This window comes from Telmatherina bonti (assembly GCF_933228915.1).
Source record: "Telmatherina bonti genome assembly, chromosome: 8".
In the NCBI taxonomy this organism is placed as follows: domain Eukaryota; kingdom Metazoa; phylum Chordata; class Actinopteri; order Atheriniformes; family Telmatherinidae; genus Telmatherina; species Telmatherina bonti.
The window spans coordinates 39014932-39041418 of record NC_136626.1 but is presented as its reverse complement, the minus strand read 5'-3'; the positions used below and the strand labels follow the sequence as shown (position 1 = coordinate 39041418).

Genomic DNA, 26487 nt, shown 5'->3' with positions numbered 1-26487 from the left:
CCACGCGATGCTGCAGAGGTGTGTCAGCCAGGACAGCCCCACAGCATCCAGAGCCTTAAGGAACTCTGGGCGGATCTCATCCACCCCCGGGGCCTTGCCGCCAAGGAGCTTTTTGACCACCTCAGTGACTTCAGCCCCAGAGATAGGAGAGTCCACCCCTGAGTCCACCAGCTCTGCTTCCTCATCAGAAGACGTGTTGGTAGGATTGAGGAGGTCTTCGAAGTATTCCCTCCACCGACCCACAACGTCCCGAGTTGAGGTCAGCAGCTCCCCACCTCCACTGTACACAGTATTGACGGAGCACTGCTTCCCCCTCCTGAGCCGCCGGATGGTGGACCAGAATCTCCTCGAAGCCGTCTGGAAGTCTTTCTCCAAGGCCTCGCCGAACTCCTCCCATGCCCGAGTTTTTGCCTTGGTGACAGCCGAAGCCGCATGCCGCTTAGCCTGTCGGTACCCATCAGCTGCCTCCAGAGTCCCACAGGCCAAGAAGGCCCAATAGGACTCCTTCTTCAGCTTGACGGCATCCCTCACTGCTGGTGTCCACCAACGAGTCCTGGGATTACCGCCACGACAGGCACCATCGACCTTACAGCCACAGCTCCGGCCGGCCGCCTCAACAATAGACACACGGAACACAGCCCATTCGGACTCAATGTCCCCCGTCTCACTCGGGACATGGTCGAAGCTCTGCTGAAGGTGGGAGTTGAAGCTCGCTCTGACAGGGGACTCAGCCAGACGTTCCCAGCAGACCCTCACAACACGTTTGGGCCTGCCAGCTCTGACCGGCTTCCTCCCCCACCATCTGAGCCAAATCACCACCAGGTGGTGATCAGTTGACAGCTCCGCCCCCCTCTTCACCCGAGTGTCCAAGGCATGTGGCCGCAGGTCCGACGATACGACTACAAAGTCGATCATCGACCTGCGGCCCAGGGAGTCCTGATGCCAGGTGTACATATGGACACTCTTGGAACATGGTGTTCGTTATGGACAATCCATGACGAGCACAGAAGTCCAATAACAAAAAACCATTTGGGTTCAGAGGGGGGGACCATGCCTCCCAATCACTCCCCTCCAGGTCTCACTGTCATTGCCCACGTGAGCATTGAAGTCCCCCAGCAGAACAATGGAGTCCCCAGAAGGAGCCCCCTCCAGCACTCCCTCCAAGGACTCCAGAAAGGGTGGGTACTCTGAACTGCTGTTCGGTGCATAAGCACAGACAACAGTCAGGACCCGTCCCCCCACCCGGAGGCGGAGGGAAACTACCCTTTCATCCACCGGGGTAAACCCCAACGTGCAGGCACCAAGCTGGGGGCTGATGAGAATGCCCACACCTGCTCGGCACCTCTCACCATGAGCAACTCCAGAGTGGAAGAAAGTCCAGCCCCTCTCGAGGGTTCTGGTTCCAGAGCCCAAGCCATGCGTCGAGGTGAGTCCAACTATATCTAGCCAGAACCGCTCAACCTCGCGCACAAGCTCAGGCTCCTTCCCCACCAGAGAGGTGACGTTCCACGTCCCTAGAGCCAGCTTCTAATATGTTTATTGTATTTTTCATCATATTTTAGTGTTTTTCAGTGTATTTATTCAGTTTTTATTTAACTTATCTGTAGCTTGTATGGATTGATTGTGAGGACGAGGGTTCAGTTCCACTCCCTGCCGGCCGAGGGCGCTGCAGGAACACCCGCAACACGGTTCACGGAGCGGTAGGGAACCGGAAGTCAGATTAGTATCAACAACCAGAGTTTACAACTTCAGCAAAACTTCCCCGAAGCCCCAAAAGAAGTTTTTCCATCCCGTTCATTATCTCTAACGACTAAAGGCTCGTCATGGATGGAGGAGTTTTCTCTGCTTCCCGGAAGGGGTTCATCTTTATGCCCAAATTCAGACGGTAGTTTAGGTGTCTGGGTGAGCTAAATTGGCAAACTGATCGTCAGCTGACTAGCGCGAGCTCATGTTGACAGCTTCTGGCAGCAGACGGTCTGACATGCTCAGATCCCGCTTTGTGCTCGGCTGGAAGCAGGTTCCGGTCCGTCCTATGATCAGGTCATAAACCAGCTGCTTCTACCGGCCAACTAGCTGGATCCGGTCCCGGTCCGTCCTATGATAAGGTTGGGTCATAAACCAGCTGCTTCTACCGGCCAACTAGCTGGATCCGGTCCCGGTCCGTCCTATGATCAGGTTGGGTCATAAACCAGCTGCTTCTACCGGCCAACTAGCTGGATCCGGTCCCGGTCCGTCCTATGATCAGGTTGGGTCATAAACCAGCTGCTTCTACTGGCCAACTAGCTGGATCCGGTCCCGGTCCGTCCTATGATCAGGTTGGGTCATAAACCAGCTGCTTCTACTGGCCAACTAGCTGGATCCGGTCCCGGTCCGTCCTATGATCAGGTTGGGTCATAAACCAGCTGCTTCTACTGGCCAACTAGCTGGATCCGGTCCCGGTCCGTCCTATGATCAGGTTGGGTCATAAACCAGCTGCTTCTACCGGCCAACTAGCTGGATCCGGTCCCGGTCCGTCCTATGATCAGGTTGGGTCATAAACCAGCTGCTTCTACCGGCCAACTAATTGGATCCGGTCCCGGTCCGTCCTATGATCAGGTTGGGTCATAAACCAGCTGCTTCTACCGGCCAACTAGCTGGATCCGGTCCCGGTCCGTCCCATGGCTTACTGCGGTTCTTCCCAGCCCAACGCGGAGCTCCCGGTGCCGGACAGCGTCCTGCCCACGGTGGCCAGCGTGGACCGCAGCATTAAGCCGGTTCTGTTTGAGATCTTCGGGGAGATCTGGACCGTCCAGTCCCAGCTTGGCCAGGGAGTCTCGGCCTCTGTGTACCGGGTCAGCTCCGGCAGATCCACCACCGCAGCTGTCAAGGAGTTCCAGGCCAACTCCCAGGGGGGAGACTACGGGTTTCACAAGGAAAGGTCTGTGCTGGAAGACATCCAGGGACATAAAAACATTGGTAAGACTTTACACGTGTGTGATAATGTTTACAGTTTACAGAGGAAAAAAGAGGAAGGTAAATAGTTCCTTTTGCATCATTCTGCAGATGATAGAAACAGGAATGGGGGCTTATTTTAAAGCACAAAACAGACCTGAAAGTTGTGCTTTTCTGCGCAGAGTTGACTTAAATAACCCTGAATGAAGCAGTCCTGACGTGTAGTGACATTTGGAGTGAAACAGCACAGCTGATGGGATGGTTAGTTTACTCACTCCCAGGCATCATTCCGATCAGGCTGGTTTTTCATCCCAGGAAGAGTTCCTGGCCCTGATGATGACCAGCTGATGAGCAGATCTACATTTCTGCTCTTACATCTATATACTGAACTGGGTCTGGTTGGACCGGGACCATCCCGGTACATCTTCAGCAGTGGACAGCTCTCAGGTTTCTGGTCTTTCCAGCAGGAATTAGCTGGAGGAAAGGCTGAAACAGAACAGGAGACATTTTCTACGCAAAGTTTCATTGGGTAAAGTTAAAGGTTGACCTTTTAGATCATTTAAATCTAGATTTATGCATTCATTTAGATAATTTGAGTTTTGATTCTAGATTGCGCCGTCTGATGGCAGCAAATTGTAGTAGCTCTGACTTGCTATCCTGATTTTTTTTAAAATTTATTTATTTATTTATTTTTTTTAAAGTACAAACTCTTCTCACATAGATATTAGCTCATATTAGGTCTTTTTTTTTTTTTTTTAAATGAGGATTTCATGCCGGTTCGGAGGGTGTGCTGCAAGGGAGATTTTTCTGCATATTTTTGGGTCTCAAGGCTTGTTATGATGAGTCTCCATGGCAACAAAAGACTTGTTTAGCATCGGGATCAACTGATTAAACTCTCCCAAATCAGGATTATCAGCGAAACAACACATCAAATCCCGATGGAGTTCAAAAGAAAGAGAAGAGGATGCAGAGCGGGAGTGAGACAGAGGAGAAAGAGATGGATATTTAAACCATTTCTCCCGACCATCGTCATGGGTAATGTGAGATCGCTAGCTAACAAAATGGACGAGCTGGAGATGCTAACAAGGTCTCAGAAAGAATACAGAGAGTGCAGTATTATGTGCTTCACCGAGACATGGCTGCATGAACACATCCCTGACTGTAATATGTCTGTACCAGGCTTTAAAACGGTCCGTGCAGACCGCAGTAGACAACACAGCGGAAAGCTAAAGGATGGTGGAATTGCAGTGCTGGTTAACCAGCGTTGGTGTCATCCTGGACATGTTACTGTCAAGGAGAAGATATGCACAAGGGACATGGAACTGTTAGCTGTGAGCTTCCATCCATATTATTTACCCAGAGAGTTTACCTGTGTTATTCTGGTAGCGGTTTATATAATACCTGGTACCGCACCAGACACAGCCTGTGATGTCATCAGCTCCGTCGTTGCTCGGCTACAAACACAGCATCCAAACTCATTCATGGCGATCTCCGGAGATCCCTAAAAAAACACAACCAGCTGAACCAAGTGACTACAGACCAGTTGCCCTGACATCTCACATCATGAAAGTCCTGGAGAGACTCTTACTGGCTCACCTCAACAAGCAAGTAAACACCTTTCAGGACCCATTCCAGTTTGCATATCGTAATGGACTTGGGGTTGAAGATGCCATCATATACCTGCTCCAGAGAGCACACTCTCATCTGGACCATTCAGGCAGCACTCTGAGGGTCATGTTCTTTCATTTCTCAGTGCTTTTAATACCATTCAGCCTGCTTTGTTATGTGAGAAGCTCCATAAATTCCAGGTGGATACCTCCACAACCACCTGGATCTATGACTACCTCACAAACAGACCCCAGTTTGTGAGACTGAAAGGTTGTGTGTCTGAGATGGAGGTCAGCAGCACTGGTGCACCACAAGGAACTGTACTCTGGCCATTCCTCTTCACTCTGTACACCTCAGACTTCCAGTACAACTCTGAGTCCTGTCATCTGCAGAAATACTCTGATGACTCTGCAGTTGTGGGGTGTATCAGGGATGGACAAGAAGCAGAGTACAGAGGGGGCGCGACCCTGCATGGTTGAATGTGGCCATTTGGAGGACGGAGCATGAGGCCGGCAGGGTTTTTACATGCAAAGCTGCTTGTAGGAGTTTAGCGTGTGGGTTTTATAATCTTTTTGAGGATATTTACACATTCAGTGTTGATCCTATCAGTGTTTTATAAGTGGTCTGTGTAAATGCTTCTGTTTATGCTGAAAATCTACATGTTGCCATGCTTTGAGGTGAGCTTTGCAGATGAATGTGCTGTCCTTGTTCTCAGTGACGCTGTACGGGGTGTTCACCAACCACAACTGCATGGGGGTGTCCACACGCTGCCTTCTGCTGGAGCTCCTGGATGTCAGCGTGTCGGAGCTGCTGGTGCGATGCAACGGTGGTGCCCATGGTGGGAGGTAGGTGTATGCTCAGTCAAACCCGGCGTAGCAGAGAAGCAAAGAGTCAGCTAGTTATTAGTGCTGGCAGGAAAGTAAACAAATGCCTTCTTTTTATTTTTACTTATATTTTTTATTATTTCTCAGCAGAACAAGTCCACAGCCGTACATCAGCAATAATTAGGGATTAACGGTGTACTTTCTTAAAGATAATAATAATACCATCACCATACCATTCCTAAAGCCCGGTCCACTTTGGGTGGCAGAGTGAGGCACCACAAACCACAATTCCAGCTAAGGCTGCAACGATTACTCAGGTAACTCGAGTACAAAAAATGATCGAGGCAAATTATTTGCCTCGAGGCGTCGTTTAATTAACACCACATGGAGATAAATTTTAATTTCTGCATCATGGCGGCATTCTCAGACCACTGCGCTGTTCGGAGGGACGACATCACTCCTTCAGTAAACATATAAAACATCTAAACATGTATAAAATCCATAAAAGCAGAACCTGTGGCCTACGGTGTGTCTGTACAGTCTGACTGTTTCAGCCGGACTGATGACGGACATTTCCACCAGCAGCGGCGAGCGCTTTGCTTTCTGTCTGAAGATCCTCCTTGCTTTGGTCTCTAATGGCAGAGAATGAAGAAGAGGGGAGGAAAAGATCGAAAAGTGGCAGTGTGGGACCATTTCACACTGAAAAGGACAGAAAACGTAGTGCAGTGTGTGTGCTGTAAAGCAGGACTTAATGCTGCAGCAGCTGGAAGGAAACCCCCCCACTTCACCCCTCCAGGAGGAGATCCAGCTTCATGATTTATACCAACAGCAGCGGCTGGTAAAATGTAGAGAGTTCTAACCTGTGATATCAGTCAGCAGTGACGAGGCATGGCGAGGTGTCGGCTGCTAACGCACGCTAACTGTCTGGTAATCCGTCCCTCATCTGTCTCTCCTGCACACACGCAGAGTCAAAGCGCATGTTTTAGGCAGCCTCTGTTCCTGCAGCAAACTTTTATTCCGGATTAAACAGACAGAGTTTTAACAGGCGTGTCGTCCACCAAGACATCGGCTGGTTCTTACTGTGGACATGTTTACAAGTCACTCCTTCTTTCTACGGGAATTCTTCTTTTAATCCTTTAAAAGGCAGGAATTCATGATCGGTTGAGGATTGTTTCTCCACACATTGAGCACAAACACGTCGGCACATTTTAAATATGATGCTTTTAAAACATTTTAAAAGTATCATATTTTAAAATGTTTTCCTCATGCATTCGGTAGGAACAACATATTACTCGAAGAAATAATCCACAGAGTACCCGAATACAAAAGTACTCGATAGTTGCAGCTCTAATTCCAGCTTTTATATAAATAAACCTTTGCTGGTTCCCCCACCAGGGACTAAATATGTTTTCCATTTGGGACAATTCCCTTTGTTCTTGAAACCAGGGCGGTTCTAGTTGCATCCACCCAATGGTGATGCATTTCCGGGCTGCTGCAAAGAGAACATTTAAGACATACGATAGAGGACGTCCTTGCACACCAGCTGGCATAAAACCAGTGGATTCTGTTTCATCCGCTGGTAGAATCTCCCGATAGATCTGGTTTTTATCCCTGTAAACCTCGTCCCAGAAGGTCTGCAGCATGACCAAAACATCCGTGTGTGATCGCACACGGCTGAGCTGCAGTTTCTCCAACACAAACTTGGTACTTTAGGATCAATCTTAGCGATTACGTCTGGCGTTCCTGATCTACGTATAATTCTCCATTTATATTCCTGCCATGTGTTTGTATCTGTAGCCCGATGTGCACAAGATCATTTCTCTGCCTCCCATCTTTGGTATTCCCAGGTGGGCCGATTCTGAACCACTGACAGAAACACATTGTTATCAGTTTCTCAGGTCCTTCACCTTGATGGAATGGACTTGAGGTGTTCGCTATCGGCCTGGGGTTGAGTACAATCCCAATCCCTGTGTCCAGTCAGATGAACTGCAAATATCTGCAGAAATCAGGTTTCTGGAGATGGAATGTCCACGTGACACGAAGTCTGACGATGGATAGTGTCTGGGTCTTCTGATGCATGCGTAGCTGGTTAAGAGGCTTCTGATCATTCCTGTGGAGCGTGGTTTCACCCTCTCCCTTGCAGGTGTCCAACTTTGAACAGGAAGAAGGAAATGTGCTTGAACTCTGTCAGAAAGAAAGCCGCCAGCGTAAAGTTGGATGTTTTCCTCATAGCTGGATGTGTTTGTGCAGAGCCCAGCAAGGCCACTCCATGTGGCTTGTCCAGCACTGTGCCAGAGACATCCTGGAGGCTCTGGCCTTTCTTCACAAGGAGGGCTACGTCCATGCTGACCTGAAACCACGCAACATCCTCTGGAGTGCCGACGACGAGTGCTTCAAGCTCATCGACTTCGGCCTCAGCTTCAAGCAGGGAAACCAGGTCAGCATGTTGGGAGGTCACATGGTGTTCTTTCACACGTTAACACAAGTCTGTGAGTTTTCTGCCCAGCTGTGGTAAAAACAGCACAAAGACGTTCCTGGAACTGTAAAGTTCTTGTCTTTAGTCTGTTTCAGTGAGTAGCTGCTCCTGTCTGCTCAGCTTCCGTCTACTCTGTAAATATAAACTGGATACAAATTATTCTCAGTAAGCGTTGAAGGATGAAATCCGTCCATACATGAATATTTTTCTGTCTCACCTTTAAGACGAGACGCTGAAACCCTGCTTTTCCTACCAGGTTGGAGCTTTTTGCTTCCTTCAGACGGGGAAAATATGAAAACTATAAAGATGCAGAGCTTCAGGCCAAAACTCTGGAAGTTGTTGACTGAAAATAGTGTTTTTCTCCTGCTTCTCTCTCCTGAACAGTTTTTCTTACTTACAGCATGATCAAAAGAACTTTTCAGCCTACAAACATGGAGCAAGTTGAGCTTTTTCTGGTTGTTGACAGTATTTGCTAAGTTTTGACGTATTAAAGATGCATTACGTAACTTTTCTGACCTTAAAAGCCCGCGTCTCGATGACCCAGGGACATCTATCGTGTGCATGTCTAGAGCAGCGTCCTGAAGCTGAAGCAGAGTTTCACTTCGAGGGGAAAAAGGAGCTGACTGATTTGAACCGCACAACGTCGCAGATTCAAGAGAGAAACTAAACTAAAAGAGAGAAAAGAGAAGTTTCCAGTCGTCTGCTGACTGGAGAGAGCTGAGGGCTCCGGTAGGATGCAGGATGGAGTTAGCCGCGGATGAAAGTGGTAAAACGTCTGTAGTGAGTCTTTACATGGAGAAATCTGCAGTGCCTGTGGGGGGAGAACTTGATGGTGCCCACAGTAAAGCAGTAAAGCTGCTGGTAGATAAATATTCCTCAGCATCCACCAGCAGCGTCTGGCCTAAAGGAAACACACTGCGGGCTTTCAGTGACTTTCTTCTTCTTCAGGATGTGAAGTACATCCAGACAGACGGCTATCGCGCCCCAGAAGCAGAGGTGCAGAACAGCCTGGCCCGGGCCGGGCTGGAGGGAGACGCCGGCTGCACCGCTGCCGTGGACCTGTGGAGCCTGGGCGTCGTCCTGCTGGAGATGTTTTCAGGAATCAAGCTCAAAGACACGGTCCGCTCGCAGGAGTGGAAGGTAGCAGGAAGCTGAAGAGCGGACATGTTTAATGTCTGCAGGTCGTTGAAGTGAGTCCTGACGACGTCTGGGTCTTTGTCCTGCAGGAAAACTGTGCTGCCATGGTAGACCACATCTTCACCAGCAGCAGCCTGGCATGCCCCGCCATCCCAGTCTATCATCTCAGAGACCTGATCAAGAGGTAAAGCCAGCAAACGCCGTGACAGGACGGTCTGCTTGAGTCTCCAGTAATTCTACCATTAATGTGCAGCATGCTGCTGGACGACCCCAAAGGGAGATGCACCGCGGAGACGGCCCTGCTCAGCCCCTTCTTCAGCATTCCCTTTGGTAGGTGTCCGCACCTGACCCGGCACCACGCTGTTCCCCGGGCTCTTCTTACATGTATGTGTTTCTGTGCATGCCAGCGCCTCACATTGAAGATCTGGTTCTGCTGCCGTCCCCTGTTCTGCGTCTGATCAACTTGATTGACGACAGCCACCTGCACAACGAGGACGAGTACGAAGGTACGAAGGTCCTTCCTGTCAGTCTGCAGAAAAACCTCTTCTAGGATTATCAGGACCAGACCGGGCCAGACCGGACCGGACCAGACCAGACCGGGCCAGACCAGCTCAGACCGGACCAGACCAGACCGGGCCAGACCAGACCGGGCCAGACCAGACCGGACCGGGCCAGACTGGGCTAGGCCAGACCAGACCGGGCCAGACCAGATCAGACCGGACCAGACCAGACCGGGCCAGACCAGATCAGACCGGACCAGACCAGACCGGGCCAGACTGGGCTAGGCCAGACCAGACCGGGCCAGATCAGACCGGACCGGGCCAGACTGGGCTAGGCCAGACCAGATCAGACCGGACCAGACCAGACCGGGCCAGACTGGGCTAGGCCAGACCAGACTGGGCCAGACCAGACCAGACCAGACCAGACCAGACCAGACCAGACTGGGCTAGGCCAGACCAGACCGGGCCAGACCAGACCGGACCGGGCCAGACCAGACCGGACCAGACCAGACCGGACCGGGCCAGACTGGGCTAGGCCAGACCAGATCAGACCGGGCCAGACTGGGCTAGGCCAGACCAGACCGGGCCAGACTGGGCTAGGCCAGACCGGACCGGGCCAGACCGGACCGGGCCAGACCGGACCAGACCAGACCGGGCCAGACCGGGCCAGACTGGGCTAGGCCAGACCAGACCAGACCGGGCCAGACCAGACCGGACCAGATTACTTTATATGTGAATCTGGATCTCTGGCATGTTGAGGCCTAATGTGGAGGAACATCCTGCCGGGTTCGTCTACTGATGGTTGAGAGGAACTGATCACAATCAGACACGTTACTGATCAATAAGTGGAACCTGATTTGTTGAGATCCAGCTGCCTCCTCTCTGCTGCTGGGAGGTCTCATCTCTGTGTGTGTGTGTGTGTGTGTGTGTGTGTGTGTGTGTGTGTGAGTGTGTGTGTGTGTGTGTGTGAGTGTGTGAGTGTGTGTGAGTGAGTGAGTGAGTGTGTGTGTGTGTGTGTGTGAGTGTGTGTGTGTGAGTGTGCGTGTGTGAGTGTGTGTGCGTGTGTGAGTGTGTGTGTGTGTGAGTGTGTGTGTGTGTGTGTGTGTGTGTGTGTGTGAGTGTGTGTGTGTGTGTGAGTGTGTGTGTGTGTGTGTGTGAGTGTGTGTGTGTGTGTGTGTGTGTGTGAGAGTGTGTGTGTGTGAGTGTGTGTGTGTGTGTGTGAGAGTGTGTGTGTGTGAGAAAGGGAAGCAGCCAGCTATAAGAAGAGAATGTCCCATGATGAGGAGGGTCGGTGAGGAAGACGTTTACATGAAAGCATTGATTACCAGCGTCGCATCAAAGGAAAAATGTCGGCTTGTTGTTGTCAGACATCCTGGAAGACATGAAGGAGGAATGTCAGAAGTACGGCTCGGTGGTTTCCCTGCTCATCCCCAAAGAGAACCCTGGAAAAGGACAGGTAGGAACGCTGCAGAGCAGCCAGGTTGGAACTGGTCAGACTGGTCTGGTCGGAACGTTTCAGACCAGTCAGCCCAGTGTGTTCAGACCAGTGTGTTCAGACCAGTCAGCCCAGTGTGTTCAGCCCAGTGTGTTCAGACCAGTCAGCCCAGTGTGTTCAGCCCAGTGTGTTCAGACCAGTCAGCCCAGTGTGTTCAGACCAGTGTGTTCAGACCAGTCAGCCCAGTGTGTTCAGCCCAGTGTGTTCAGACCAGTGTGTTCAGACCAGTCAGCCCAGTGTGTTCAGACCAGTGTGTTCAGACCAGTCAGCCCAGTGTGTTCAGCCCAGTGTGTTCAGACCAGTCAGCCCAGTGTGTTCAGCCCAGTGTGTTCAGACCAGTCAGCCCAGTGTGTTCAGACCAGTGTGTTCAGACCAGTCAGCCCAGTGTGTTCAGCCCAGTGTGTTCAGACCAGTGTGTTCAGACCAGTCAGCCCAGTGTGTTCAGCCCAGTGTGTTCAGACCAGTCAGCCCAGTGTGTTCAGCCCAGTGTGTTCAGACCAGTCAGCCCAGTGTGTTCAGACCAGTGTGTTCAGACCAGTCAGCCCAGTGTGTTCAGCCCAGTGTGTTCAGACCAGTGTGTTCAGACCAGTCAGACCAGTGTGTTCAGACCAGTCAGCCCAGTGTGTTCAGCCCAGTGTGTTCAGACCAGTGTGTTCAGACCAGTCAGCCCAGTGTGTTCAGACCAGTCAGACCAGTGTGTTCAGACCAGTCAGCCCAGTGTGTTCAGACCAGTCTGACCAGTGTGTTCAGACCAGTCAGCCCAGTGTGTTCAGACCAGTCTGACCAGTGTGTTCAGACCAGTCAGACCAGTGTGTTCAGGACGTTTCAGACCAGTGTGGTAGAAATGTTGTAGACCAGTTCTCCCAGTCCTCCCAGTCCTCCCAGTGGAGCTGATGTGCTGCTGTGTCCTCCAGGTGTTTGTGGAGTTCGGCAGCTCCAGCGACTCTAAGGAGGCCCAGCGGCGGCTGACCGGCAGAACGTTTGACGGGAAGTTTGTGGTGGCGACCTTCTACCCTCTGAGCGCCTACAAGAGAGGATACCTGTACCAGACCGTCCAGTGAGGCGCTGGAAAGGCCTTCTCCCAGTACAGCCAGCCAGTGGGTCTTTACTGGCTGCTTTTTATTCCCAGTATAACACAAACCAGTGTGTGAACAAGCTCTGCCTGTTTCTCTGCTTTAATATATTATCTGGAAACCCGTCAGCAGGAAGGAGGTTAAACTGGTCAGCCTCCCATCTGACCAGTTCACAATCACCCAGTGCTTCCAGACTGACGGTTCTGGTTCTGACTGGCGTGTCCGACCCGACCGGCACTTCTTTCACCTTCTGCCATCAGCTGATTCTGTAGTCTCCATCAAAACGTCTCCGAAGGACCTGCTGTGGGAAAACATTGTGTTTTCTGTGGTATTTATGTTGCTAGAGTGAAGCGTTCTGGGGGAGAGGCCCGGTTCTGGTGGACATTTTCAGTAAGACAGGTTGGACCTTGGAGCCCGGAGTTCCTGCTATGTAGCTGGATGCTGTGTAGCCTGAGTTTAGTTCTGGAGGTTTCCTCCCACCGTGCCGACACAAACGAACATGTTTGTGTCGGCACATCCTAAACACGGATGTGCACATCCTAAACGCGACCAGAGGACGTAGAAACGGATCCTAAACGCGACCAGAGGACGTAGAAACGGACCCTAAACGCGACCAGAGGACGTAGAAACGGATCCTAAACGCGACCAAGAACGTAGAAACGGACCCTAAACGCGACCAGAGAACGTAGAAACGGACCCTAAACGCGACCAGAGGACGTAGAAACGGACCCTAAACGTGACCAAGAACGTAGAAACGGACCCTAAACGCGACCAGAGAACGTAGAAACGGACCCTAAACGCGACCAGAGGACGTAGAAACGGACCCTAAACGTGACCAAGAACGTAGAAACGGACCCTAAACGCGACCAGAGGACGTAGAAACGGACCCTAAACGCGACCAGAGAACGTAGAAACTGACCCTAAACGCGACCAGAGAACGTAGAAACGGACCCTAAACGCGACCAGAGGACGTAGAAACGGACCCTAAACGTGACCAAGAACGTAGAAACGGACCCTAAACGCGACCAGAGAACGTAGAAACTGACCCTAAACGCGACCAGAGAACGTAGAAACGGACCCTAAACGCGACCAGAGGACGTAGAAACGGACCCTAAACGCGACCAGAGAACGTAGAAACTGACCCTAAACGCGACCAGAGAACGTAGAAACGGATCCTAAACGCGACCAGAGGACGTAGAAACGGACCCTAAACGCGACCAGAGGACGTAGAAACGGACCCTAAACGTGACCAAGAACGTAGAAACGGACCCTAAACGCGACCAGAGAACGTAGAAACGGACCCTAAACGCGACCAGAGGACGTAGAAACGGACCCTAAACGTGACCAAGAACGTAGAAACGGACCCTAAACGCGACCAGAGGACGTAGAAACGGACCCTAAACGCGACCAGAGAACGTAGAAACTGACCCTAAACGCGACCAGAGAACGTAGAAACGGACCCTAAACGCGACCAGAGGACGTAGAAACGGACCCTAAACGTGACCAAGAACGTAGAAACGGACCCTAAACGCGACCAGAGAACGTAGAAACTGACCCTAAACGCGACCAGAGAACGTAGAAACGGACCCTAAACGCGACCAGAGGACGTAGAAACGGACCCTAAACGCGACCAGAGAACGTAGAAACTGACCCTAAACGCGACCAGAGAACGTAGAAACGGACCCTAAACGCGACCAGAGGACGTAGAAACGGATCCTAAACGCGACCAGAGAACGTAGAAACTGACCCTAAACGCGACCAGAGAACGTAGAAACGGATCCTAAACGCGACCAGAGGACGTAGAAACGGATCCTAAACGCGACCAGAGGACGTAGAAACGGACCCTAAACGCGACCAGAGGACGTAGAAACGGATCCTAAACGCGACCAAGAACGTAGAAACGGACCCTAAACGCGACCAGAGAACGTAGAAACGGACCCTAAACGCGACCAGAGGACGTAGAAACGGACCCTAAACGTGACCAAGAACGTAGAAACGGACCCTAAACGCGACCAGAGAACGTAGAAACGGACCCTAAACGCGACCAGAGGACGTAGAAACGGACCCTAAACGTGACCAAGAACGTAGAAACGGACCCTAAACGCGACCAGAGGACGTAGAAACGGACCCTAAACGCGACCAGAGAACGTAGAAACTGACCCTAAACGCGACCAGAGAACGTAGAAACGGACCCTAAACGCGACCAGAGGACGTAGAAACGGACCCTAAACGTGACCAAGAACGTAGAAACGGACCCTAAACGCGACCAGAGAACGTAGAAACTGACCCTAAACGCGACCAGAGAACGTAGAAACGGACCCTAAACGCGACCAGAGGACGTAGAAACGGACCCTAAACGCGACCAGAGGACGTAGAAACGGACCCTAAACGCGACCAGAGAACGTAGAAACGGACCCTAAACGCGACCAGAGGACGTAGAAACGGATCCTAAACGCGACCAGAGAACGTAGAAACTGACCCTAAACGCGACCAGAGAACGTAGAAACTGACCCTAAACGCGACCAGAGGACGTAGAAACGGACCCTAAACGCGACCAGAGGACGTAGAAACGGACCCTAAACGCGACCAGAGGACGTAGAAACGGATCCTAAACGCGACCAGAGAACGTAGAAACTGACCCTAAACGCGACCAGAGAACGTAGAAACGGATCCTAAACGCGACCAGAGGACGTAGAAACGGACCCTAAACGCGACCAGAGGACGTAGAAACGGACCCTAAACGCGACCAGAGGACGTAGAAGCGGACCCTAAACGCGACCAGAGAACGTAGAAACGGACCCTAAACGCGACCAGAGGACGTAGAAGCGGACCCTAAACGCGACCAGAGGACGTAGAAGCGGACCCTAAACGCGACCAGAGGACGTAGAAACGACCCCTAAACACGACCAGAGGACGTAGAAACGGACCTGATCCTTGGCGGTGTGCCGTCTTGGCGATGTGCCGTCAGCCGCCGCTCTGCTGTTCAGATCTAAATCAGAATATTTTTCTATATCATTTTATATCTGGCGTTATTCGCACCAACAGTCGTGGTATGATTTGGTCTGTGTGTCGTCAGCACATCCACATCAAATCTAATCAAATCAAAGATACTTTATTTATCCCCGAGTGGAAATTCAAGCGTCCAAGGTTAAACATACAGACATTTACATTTAACAAGTTTATAGAATGGAACTGAAACTTCGGCCCTGCAGCCAGTTTTTACCAGCGCTGCCTTATAACATGGTGGTTATAACATGGTATCACATGATCCACATGGGGAATCTTTAGGATCTGCTGCTAAATCCAGGTTCTGCTACCATCTGTTGCACAAAGGTGTTTGACAATCTTGGTTTTGGTGTGTTTTTGGCGTGTAGATTGGCAGTCCAGCATCATGGCGCCTCTGTTCGGCGGCAATACGTCCACCAGGGTGCCGTGTTTCAAGCTGCTGCTCTTAGAACAGGGTGTTGTGTCAGTGTTTCGGAACGTTGATCATGTTGCGGAACGTTGATATGTTTCGGAACGTTGATCATGTTTCGGAACATTGACCATGTTTCGGAACGTTGATCGTGTTTCAGAACGTTGATCATGTTTCGGAACGTTGATCATGTTTCGGAACGTTGATCGTGTTTCTAAACGTTGATCGTGTTTCTAAACGTTGATCGTGTTTGGTAACGTTGATCATGTTTCTAAACGTTGATCGTGTTTCTAAACGTTGATCATGTTTGGTAACGTTGATCATGTTTCTAAACGTTGATCGTGTTTCTAAACGTTGATCATGTTTCTAAACGTTGATCGTGTTTCTAAACGTTGATCGTGTTTGGTAACGTTGATCATGTTTCTAAACGTTGATCATGTTTCTAAACGTTGATCGTGTTTCTAAACGTTGATCGTGTTTCTAAACGTTGATCATGTTTCTAAACGTTGATCGTGTTTCTAAACGTTGATCGTGTTTCTAAACGTTGATCGTGTTTGGTAACGTTGATCATGTTTCTAAACGTTGATCGTGTTTCTAAACGTTGATCATGTTTCGGAACGTTGATCGTGTTTGGGAACGTTGATTGTGTTTGGGAACGTTGATCGTGTTTGGTAACGTTGATCGTGTTTGGTAACGTTGATCGTGTTTCTAAACGTTGATCGTGTTTCGGAACGTTGATCGTGTTTGGGAACGTTGATCGTGTTTGGGAACGTTGATCGTGTTTGGTAACGTTGATCGTGTTTCTAAACGTTGATCGTGTTTCGGAACGTTGATCGTATTTGGGAACGTTGATCGTGTTTGGGAACGTTGATCGTGTTTGGGAACGTTGATCATGTTTGGGAACGTTGATCATGTTTCGGAACGTTGATCGTGTTTGGGAACGTTGATCGTGTTTGGGAACGTTGATCGTGTTTGGGAACGTTGATCATGTTTGGGAACGTTGATCATGTTTGGGAACGTTGATCGCGTTTCTAAACGTTGATCATGTTTGGGAACGTTGATCGCGTTTCGGCATCTGTTGGTGGTGTTTGTGTGTGAGGATGCAGTGTTTTTGTCAGACCATCAAGGCCCGTTTTGTTCAGCTTACAGCCTTCCGAGCAGCCACTCTGATTGGCTGTTCAGCAAAGTCAACAGGTACAATGTGTGGATGTTAGAATTATTACTGAAGGTTGTGCGTTAGTCTGCATGGAGGACGTTTTTTCTGCTCGCACATGGCGCAGATGAGGATGTTTGTGTGTGTGATGTATGCTCTGTGATGTAAATGTGTGACCTGAAGAGTGGTGCCAGCTCAGTTGCATGATGCAATCCTGGATTTTACTTTCTAAAAGCACAAAAACACCTGAAGAAGACTCAAATCTTCACTGTACATCTCGTTGAAGCGAAGAGACCTTCAGCCTTAAAACTCCACAACATTTCTCGTTACTGTTGGTCCACCTGGTTTATAAAAACATCAACTTCATGTAGAATCTGAAGCTGCAGTCAGGATTATTTTTTCCTTCAAACCGAGTCAACTGTCCGACATTTAGAGGCAGAAAAGCGCCAAAATAAAATCCATAAATGCAGAATTCATGGTTTAATAAATGTGTCATTCATTTATCAGAACCGAAATAAATGCATTTAATAAATAAATAGTAATTAACTACTTAAATGTGGCATTAAGTATGGAAATAAATACATGTATAATGATGCAGCTATATATGATATTTAACAAAAATTTTAAATTAAATATTTTATTTCGTATCTATATATCTATCAAAAAAAACAAAAAAAAACAAAAACAAAAACACTTCCCTCCTCCCTTCCCTTCTCCTCTCGGTAGGGTTGGGTAGCTGTTACTCTCACGCTCTGGACCTCAGGTGGAGTCGCGGGGGCTCCTCTTCCGTATCTATCTATCTATATACATACATAGATCCATCTAGATAGATGGATAGATACTGTCTTATGTCTATACGATATCTATATAGACAGAAACAGAAAAGTGAGACCGGGTCAGGACGGTAAATGTGTCTCAGTCTTGGACTATTTTCTTACATTATGTGTTGCGTACAAGAGTTTCTTCTGTATTTTCTCTGTATAAACATGAATACTACCGTTCATGCTGCCGTTCTGACTTTCATGGTCCCTCAACGGCCGTTTTAAATACATAGTTTTATTGAAATGAATTTATAACTGAATGTGTTTTAAACTCATTACAATGAACTGCATTTATGTAGAGATGTATAATTATTTCACTATTTACCTGTTTCCTGAGCCTGGTGAAATCTTTGCCACTCAGCAATAGATTGGGACATCAGATTGGTTAGCCTGCAAGTCACTTCCACCCCTGATGAAATATCTCTCCAAGATAAAGCATAATGAAAAGATGTTTTAATCTAATAATTCATTCACATATTTATTTTCCATATTGGTACCTAAGTGACATGTTTACTTATGCAGCGTTATATTTATGTATTTATTGTGTCACTTTTCTCCCTCCCTACTTAAACCCCCCCCCCAACCCACTGAGAAGTAGTTATTGTTTCAGAAGCACAATGTGAAATCACTGTTTGCAGCATTTATGCAACATGTCTGAATGAATCCATGCTTCACAGCCTTCCAGCAGAAAGAATCATAAAATGATGCCTGAATCAAACTGGTGTCGGCCTGGTGTTTATTAGATAAATGTTTCATTTTAAAAGTTATCTTTTACTTATAAATCTTAAGTCAAAAGTCTCAGTGCAAAGTTCCAGCAATGAATGAAAGAAAGGAGAAAGTATAGAATACTGGTTGTTATCAGCCTTCCAGGTGTTTGGCTGCCCAGATGAAGCTGATAGAAACAGAACCGGTCCATGGACCCATGCAGAACCTTTTCTTGGTAACTGTTCGTTAACAATCCAAAACAAAATCACTGTTATTGATACGTGTCCCAACAATGACAGATCTGGAGGAGATCCTGGTGAAACCCCATTCCGACCTTATACAACTCCCCAGCAGTAAGAATTAAACAACACAAAAACACTTCTGGGGTTAATCGTGAAAACCTCATAAAAACTAAAAACAATAGATCTAATAAAATCTGAAAATAAGACAAAGTGTGGCCTACTGAATATCAGATCCCTCCCAAATAAGTCTTTATTAGTCAATGACTTGATAGGTGATCACCACATTGATTTATTCTGTCTTACGGAAACCTGGTTACAGCAAGAGGATTATGTTAGTATTAATGAAGCTACGCCAGCTAACTATTTAAACTTTCACATTCCTAGAACTACAGGCAGAGGAGGAGGTGTTGCAGCTATTTTTCAGTCAGAATTATTAATTAGTCCTAAGCACAAAACTAACTATAAATCCTTTGAATTCCTGACATTAAATTTATCTCATCCAAAATGGAATTCAGAGAAACCGCTGCTTTTAGCATTAGTGTATCGCCCACCTGGACCTTACTCCGAGTTTCTGACCGAATTCTCTGATCTCTTGTCTGAGTTCGTGCTGACTACTGATAAGGTCATTGTACTAGGTGATTTTAATATTCATGTTGACGTTGAAAATGATAGTTTAAACATTTCCTTTAGCTCTATTCTAAACTCAATTGGGTTTTCACAAAATGTCAATGGAGCCACTCACTCTCATGGCCATACTCTTGATCTGGTTCTAACATCTGGTATTGAGACTGATAAGCTCAAAGTATTTCCTCAAAACCCTGTCTTGTCCGATCACTTCTTATTAACTTTTGAATTCACTTTAATTGATTACTCACTGACCAAAAATAAATTCTACTATAGTAGATGTTTATCAGACAATAATATTACAAAATTTAAACAATCAATTGAATCAATTTTTTCACATCTACCATGTGTTAGCATGACTGAGAGTCCCCCTTTAAGCCTTACTCCTGCTCAGATTGATCAACATGCTGATACTATAACAGCTTCAATGCGTACAACCTTGGATAATGTTGCTCCCCTAAGAAAGAAGAAATTAGGTAAGATTATGAAGGCTCCCTGGTTTAATTCCCAGCTTCGAGCTCTAAAACAGGCATCAAGGCGTTTGGAAAACAGATGGCGTTCATCAGGACTAGAGGAGTCTCACTTAACCTGGAAAGAAAGTTTAATTGTATACAAAAAAGCCTTACGTACGGCAAGAACAGCTTATTATTCATCATTGATAGAGGAAAACAAAAACAACCCTCGGTTTCTTTCCAGCACTGTAGCTAGGCTTACTAGGAGCCGGAGCGCTGTGGAGCCATGTATTCCTTTCTCACTTAGCTGTGATGATTTCATGTATTTTTTCAGGAATAAAATTGACACTATTAGAGATCAAATTCACAATATTCTTCCTTCTACCTATAATGTTGAACCTGTTGTGGACTCCGAAGCATCCTTAGAACCAGGATCTGACTTGTGTCTAAATAGTTTCTGTCCTGTCCAACCCTCTGAATTAACTAAAATAATAGCTTCATCTAAACCATCCACCTGTATCTTAGATCCTCTCCCAACGAGCCTCTTTAAGGACATTTTCCCTTTAATTAATACATCACTACTAAATCTTATCAATATGTCTTTAGTGACAGGATATGTACCACAATCATTTAAAACTGCTGTAATCAAGCCTTTACTTAAAAAGCAATCTCTGGATCCAGAGGTGATAGCAAATTATAGACCTATATCTAATCTCCCGTTTATGTCCAAAATTCTGGAGAAAATAGTTTCAGCTCAGCTACATGCCCACCTGAGCAGAAATAATTTATTAGAAGAGTTCCAGTCAGGATTTAGAGCTCATCATAGCACTGAGACGGCATTGCTGAAAGTTACTAATGACCTTCTTATGGCCTCAGACAAAGGACTTGTGTCCGTACTTATCTTGCTTGATCTTAGTGCTGCATTTGATACAGTCGATCATAACATTCTGTTACAGAGACTAGAACAGGTGGTTGGAATTACAGGTACAGCGTTAAGCTGGTTTAAATCATATTTATCTGATAGACTTCAGTTTGTTCATGTAAATGACAAGTCCTCCTCACAAACTACAGTAAGTCATGGAGTTCCTCAAGGCTCTGTACTTGGACCAATACTCTTCACGCTATATATGCTCCCTTTAGGCAAAATTATTAGACAGCATGGAATAAACTTTCATTGTTATGCAGATGATACTCAGATATACTTATCCTTTAAACCAGATGAAACAAATCAGCCCGATAGGCTACAAAATTGTCTCATAGACATAAAGACTTGGATGTCTAGAAATTTTCTCCTCTTAAACTCACATAAGACTGAAGTAATTCTCGTTGGATCTGAAAAACTCAGAGCTAAATTTTCCAGTTTTGTAATGAACCTGGATGGCATTACTTTAGCTTCCAGTGCTATAGGGCTTTTTGACCAACAAAGAGCCAGTGCTTAGGTGGTTCAGCTCCGGCTCAATCAAAGAACCAGTTTTGGTTTTGACCGAAAGAGTGTGGATGGTGCTGCATCATTGTTGCGTGTCATGTAAAACGTTTTGGATACGCCCCCCCCCCCCCCCCCCCCAAAGAGGAAGAATGAAGAAGAAGCGCTCTGGCACAAAAAGTAAACAATAGAGTGTGTGATTCTCTTGCAAGCTCTGCTCTTGGCCTTCCAATTTTGTGTTGGGTATCACAGATGGGCTACTAATCTCTTAAAGGTTGTACGTCCGCTTTTGACAATCAGACACAGAGAACGGCAACTACGTCTATGGAGAAGGGTAATTATTCCATGTAATTATTGTTATTATACAAGTAGCCATTGTTAGCTACAACGTGTATCTCAGCTTAGCATGTGCTGTACATATTTAGATGGCATACTTAGTAAGCAAACAAGTGACAATTATGTCTGTTTTCAGATTATATTAAGATGAATCGGAATGAGGAGGTCTCCAGCCGTCTGGGCACATCCACTGTCAGCATACTGGTGGGACTCCATTGTTACAAATTTTACCGCGCAGCAGTTTGTGCAAAACTTCCGTGTATCAAGGGAATCTTTCCAGTACAAAAGAGAGTTCGAAAGAGGACACCAATTATCGTCTGAGCATCCCTGTCCAAAAACGTGTTGCAATTGCCATCTGCAAGCTTGCCGCCGGTGGGGAGTACAGGACAATAAGCCATCTTTTTAGAGTCGGTCTGAGCACTGTGTATAACTGTGTTCAGGATTTTTGTGATGCCGTTATTAAAGTGCTCCTTCCGGTGCACAACGTCACTCCGGACGCCTTGAAATTAATGCAGATGGCCACATTATTTAATAACCGCTGGAGGGCTCCGCAGTGTGTTGGTGCAATAGATGGGAGTCATATCCCAATTATTGCACCAGAGAACTATCCCAGGGACTACTACAACCGCAAAGGAGGACATTCGATTGTTCTGCAAGCAGTGGTGGATGGGAAAGGACTCTTTTGGGATGTGTGTATGGGTTTTCCAGGCAGTGTGAACGATGCCAGAGTCCTGCATTAGTCTGCTTTATGGGAAATTCTCAGCGATGGCCAGTTCATGGAGCCAAACAAGGTCTCAATATCTGGTTGTGAAATGAGATGTTACCTCATTGGTGATCCTGCTTACCCGATGCAGAAGTGGCTGATGAAACCCTTCTCAGACACTGGAAGACTCAGTCATGAGGAACTAACCTACAACTGCTGGTTGAGCCGTGCACGGTCAGTTGTTGAAATGGCTTTTGGTCGGTTGAAAGGGCGATGGAGGTCACTTCTAAAAAGAAATGACTGTAAACTGGAGCTGTGCAAGAAGATGGTGCTGACCTGCTGTGTACTTCACAATATTTGTGAGGAGCACAATGACTACTTTGAGTCAGTCCAAGACATCCAAAATCACAACCAGCCGCCTGTTCCAACAATACCAGACAATGTCAGTGCTGAAGGGTCTGACATAAGGTCAGCTTTAATGGAGTATTTCAGCAATGAAGAACAATAACTGTTGAGCATGTCCATATATTGGTCACACACGGTTGCATGCTGCAAAACTAACTCAGTTGATCAATAAAAATTAACCTGAACTGTTAACATGGCTTTTGTTTTCTTCTGAGTATCCAGAACACATTAGACCTCACATTTGATCAGATTATCTCACACCTCCTTCACATTTGTGAGATAAAAACAAAATACATTCACTCTGAACTTGACTTGATTATTTCTTACTTGCTCCTACATTATCTGTTGGACTTTGTTTGATAGTTTAATGATTGTTTAAAGGTACAAGCTCCTGCATGCCTTACAACTACTAAATACAAAAAAATAACAGTAATAGCACGAAACCCACAGAATTGATATGAACAGAAACACCACTTGAACAATGAAAAATTTTATTGTATAAAAAGATACAAAAAAATATGTATCTATCTATAAAGTTGGTTGTTTTTTAGAGAGTCCTTCCATTATGGATACCATACGCCCCATCAGTCCAACCATGGCGCTGCTGTGGTCCTCCATCTTTCTCAGGCTTTCCAGTAAGCCAACAGTAAATTGTTCATCCCTCTCCCTGTCCTGCTGTTCTCTGTCCTCCGACCTTTCCAGGTAACCCAGCAGGTCTGCATCGGTGTCCCGCTTTTGTTTACCTGTTCACCGGTGTTAAGTTTAAACCCTTAACATCGTAACATAATTATCATTAAATAAGCAGGATGCCAGATGAGACGATCTTGTTTAACTTGCAAGGAGGCTCATCTCAGAGGCCTGAGCTTCAAAAAACTCCAAGCCATTTATTGAAAGATACCACGTGACATTCATACAAGTTGATACAATTCAATGTGTGTGTGTGTGTTTGCTTGGTTCAAAAGTCCAATGCGTATGTCCTGATAGGACAATGCGTATGTGTGCTTTTCTTAAAGATACCATTCTGATAGGAACCGAATAGTTATCAAATTTAGTCAGATCACTCTGACCTTGCACGTCACTGGAATGTCCTGCTTATCCAAACAGCACACAGAGGAAAACTTTTAACTTTTACATGAGGATTAATCAAATCAAATCAAATCAAACTTTATTTGTATAGCACTTTTCGTGCTTAAAAACAATACAAAGTGCTTTACATTATAAAACAATTTACATCAAAATAAATAAAACACTAACACACATACATAGTCCCCTTTCACCCACCCACAACCACCCTCACCCATGCCCTATCAGCCCTGTAACAGTTAAAAGAAGATGAATGGCCAGGTGCATTTGTACCAGATGTGCACCAGATAAGGAAACGATATTCTCAGGGAGACTCTACACAAAGGGCTGCCCCCAACCAAGACCACCCAGGCCATCACCATGGGGGCCACCCGGGTCCGGGCAGACAGGACCCACGCCACAACTGTAAGGCTGCAGCGCTGGATCCCGACCCACCAGACAGGGACAGCCCCCACAGCAACACCCATGCAGTCAGAGCAGGGGGAGCCCTTGGTGAAGAGGACCCCAATGAGGAGAGAGCTGGAGTGATAACTAAACAAAAATAAAATCCATTTAAAAAATAATAAAATAATAAATTTTATACTAATATGTAAATAAATATATAAAATAAATAAATCAAATTAACTAAAAAGATGTAAATCAATATATAAAATATATAAATAAATTAACTAAAAAGAAGAATAAATATGGGCTAATATAAGAATGTTAAAACTTATTTAAAAGCTAAACTAAAAAAGTCTTGAGCGTTTTATTTAAAACATCAACAGTCTCTGCAGCCCTGAGGCCCTCAGGCAGGCTGTTCCATAGGCGAGGCCTGTAATACTGAAATGTGGCCTCGCCATATGTTTGGTACGAACTTTAGGAAGAACTAAAAGGCCGGTACCTGAGGACCTCAGGGTCCGCGAGGGTTCATACCTGAAAAACAGATCAGATAAATAAGAAGGCCCAGGACCATTAAGACATTTATAAACCACTAAAAGAACCTTAAAATCAATCCTGAAATGCACGGGGAGCCAATGCAGCGACTTTAAAACTGGTGTAATGTGTTCCCGCCCCCTGGTCCTCGTCAGAACTCGTGCCGCCGAGTTCTGCAGTCGTTGTAAACTAGAAATACTCTTTATGGGAAGACCAGAGCGCAGGGCATTACAGTAGTCTGGTCTACTAGAAATAAAAGCATGCATTAGTACCTCCGTGCTGGCAAGAGAGAGAAATGGGCGGACTCTGGCGATGTTTTTAAGATGATAAAATCCTGTCTTTGTAACATTTCTGATATGTGGAATAAAATTCAGCTGAGTTAAAAATAACACCCAGATTTTGTACACACTGAGAGGATTTAAAACTCTGCAGTTTGCATGAAATTATCTCTCTTTTGTCTTCAGGACCGATGATTAAATCTTCAGTCTTGTCCTGGTTGAGCTGGAAGAAGTTCTCTGCCATCCATGACTTTATATCTAAAATACAGTTTAAAATGGTGTTAACTGGCTCCAGGTCATCAGGAGACACGGCGATGTAAAGCTGTGTATCATCAGCATAGCTGTGGAAATCAATGCTGTGTCTCCTGATGACTTCCCCAAATGGCAACATATACAGGTTAAAAAGTAATGGGCCTAAAATTGATCCTTGGGGAACCCCACATTTTATTTTATGGATCTTTGAGGAGCATGTCTCCAAACTTATAAAAAACGGTCAATCTGTGAGATAGGAGTAAAACCATTTTAAAACAGTACCTGAGAGGCCCGCCAGACATCTGAGTCTGTTTAATAAAATCTGGTGTTCTACTGTATCGAAAGCGGCACTGAGATCCAGCAGCACCAGGACAGAAAGTTTGTGTGTATCCAGATTGCCTCTTAGATCATTCACAATCTTTTAAAGCGTTGTCTCAGTACTGTGGTTTGTCCAAAAACCAGACTGACACTTTTCTAAGATATTATTCCTGTTTAAAAACTCATTTAGCTGAATAAAAACAACTTTTTCTACCATTTTACTAAGAAATGGCAAGTTGGATACAGGTCTGTAGTTATCAAGAATGTTGGGATCCAGATTCCTCTTCTTCAGAAGGGGCTTCACCATCGCTGCTTTAAAGGCGGTGGGGAAGACACCCGTCTGAAGAGAGGAATTTATTATTAGTGTGGTGAGAGAACCTCTCCAGGTGTTGGCATTTGGTGATCAGTCTGATTAGCACCTGGCTGACTGGTATAGTGCACATTTCTGCTGGCTGACCTTCCTCCAGATAAATCCCTTTGTGGGTCTCCTTCACCCCTGCTGATCAGTTATTTACTGGTAGGTCTGAATTCCCTATCAATAACCACGTCTGAGCGATTATTAAATGGGTGTATTATTAGGTCTTTTCACCATGGGGGAAAAGCATCAAGCTTTTTGCTCCGCTCTCTGGGTGACTGGGAGGATGTCTGATCGGTAAGTGATTCCTAGAGTCCATATTTTAGTATTGCTCTGTATGACTGACCTGTTGCTCCGTGCACCACAGGGACTGAAGGCCTGGCTGATAAAAGTCTAACAAGCAAGTTCCTGGGCTGTGGCTCGTGAAGTGGGCCGCTGGAACGCGGCTGCTGCTTTGCCTCTGTCTTTCTATACATTGGACTGAATCAAGAGGAGTCTGCAGGCTGACGCCTGCGTGGAGGAAACTGACTGGTCTGCATTGTCCAGGCGTGAGGACGATCCGCCCCCCCCAGCTTTATCTTTTGTGGTGAAGCTGACTCTGTTAATGTGGTGGTCCCCTTTTTTTTTTAAAAATTAGAACATTTTAATCTTAACTCACCACTGAAGGAGATTTTAGTTTGCTGTTCTGTGTGAGTAATTGTGGAGCTTTTCTTTTTATATATATTTTCTTTACAGCAGACGAGAGCTGATGGTAGCGGTCGGGTCCACCAGGTGGTGACATCTCCTTTTGTGTGTTTTCTGCACCTTGCAGTTGGGGTGGCACTGCGTGCTTGTGTGTGATGGTGAGTTTGTGTGTGGGGTGATTTTTAGTTTGAGATGTCCCCTTGGTTTTAACCCTTGGTTTTTTCCGCAGCCTCGCCTGCAAGTTTTTAACTGGTGCTCCATTTTAGTTTTATTGTTAAA

The 26487-nt window shown here is 46.7% G+C and overlaps 1 protein-coding gene across 1 annotated transcript; it reads left to right on the top strand.

Annotated features, from left to right (window-relative positions):
- The first annotated feature begins 1738 nt into the window (after positions 1–1738).
- Positions 1739–26487, top strand: uhmk1 (U2AF homology motif (UHM) kinase 1). The gene is made up of 10 exons (XM_079244828.1): positions 1739–2955; positions 5255–5384; positions 7614–7800; positions 8788–8979; positions 9066–9160; positions 9230–9306; positions 9384–9482; positions 10844–10932; positions 11886–12068; positions 21352–26487. Exons 1-9 carry the CDS (start codon positions 2658–2660, stop codon positions 12030–12032), a joined length of 1314 nt encoding a protein of 437 aa, XP_079100954.1. The 5' UTR covers positions 1739–2657; the 3' UTR covers positions 12033–12068; positions 21352–26487.

Excerpts from the sequence above, each read along its gene's own strand:
- uhmk1 (XM_079244828.1), top strand. The coding sequence starts at position 2,658 with ATGGCTTACTGCGGTTCTTCCCAGCCCAACGCGGAGCTCCCGGTGCCG. Across the intron at positions 2,956-5,254 it reads CCAGGGACATAAAAACATTG|TGACGCTGTACGGGGTGTTC; the intron begins GTAAGACTTTAC and ends CCTTGTTCTCAG. Across the intron at positions 9,483-10,843 it reads CAACGAGGACGAGTACGAAG|ACATCCTGGAAGACATGAAG; the intron begins GTACGAAGGTCC and ends TGTTGTTGTCAG.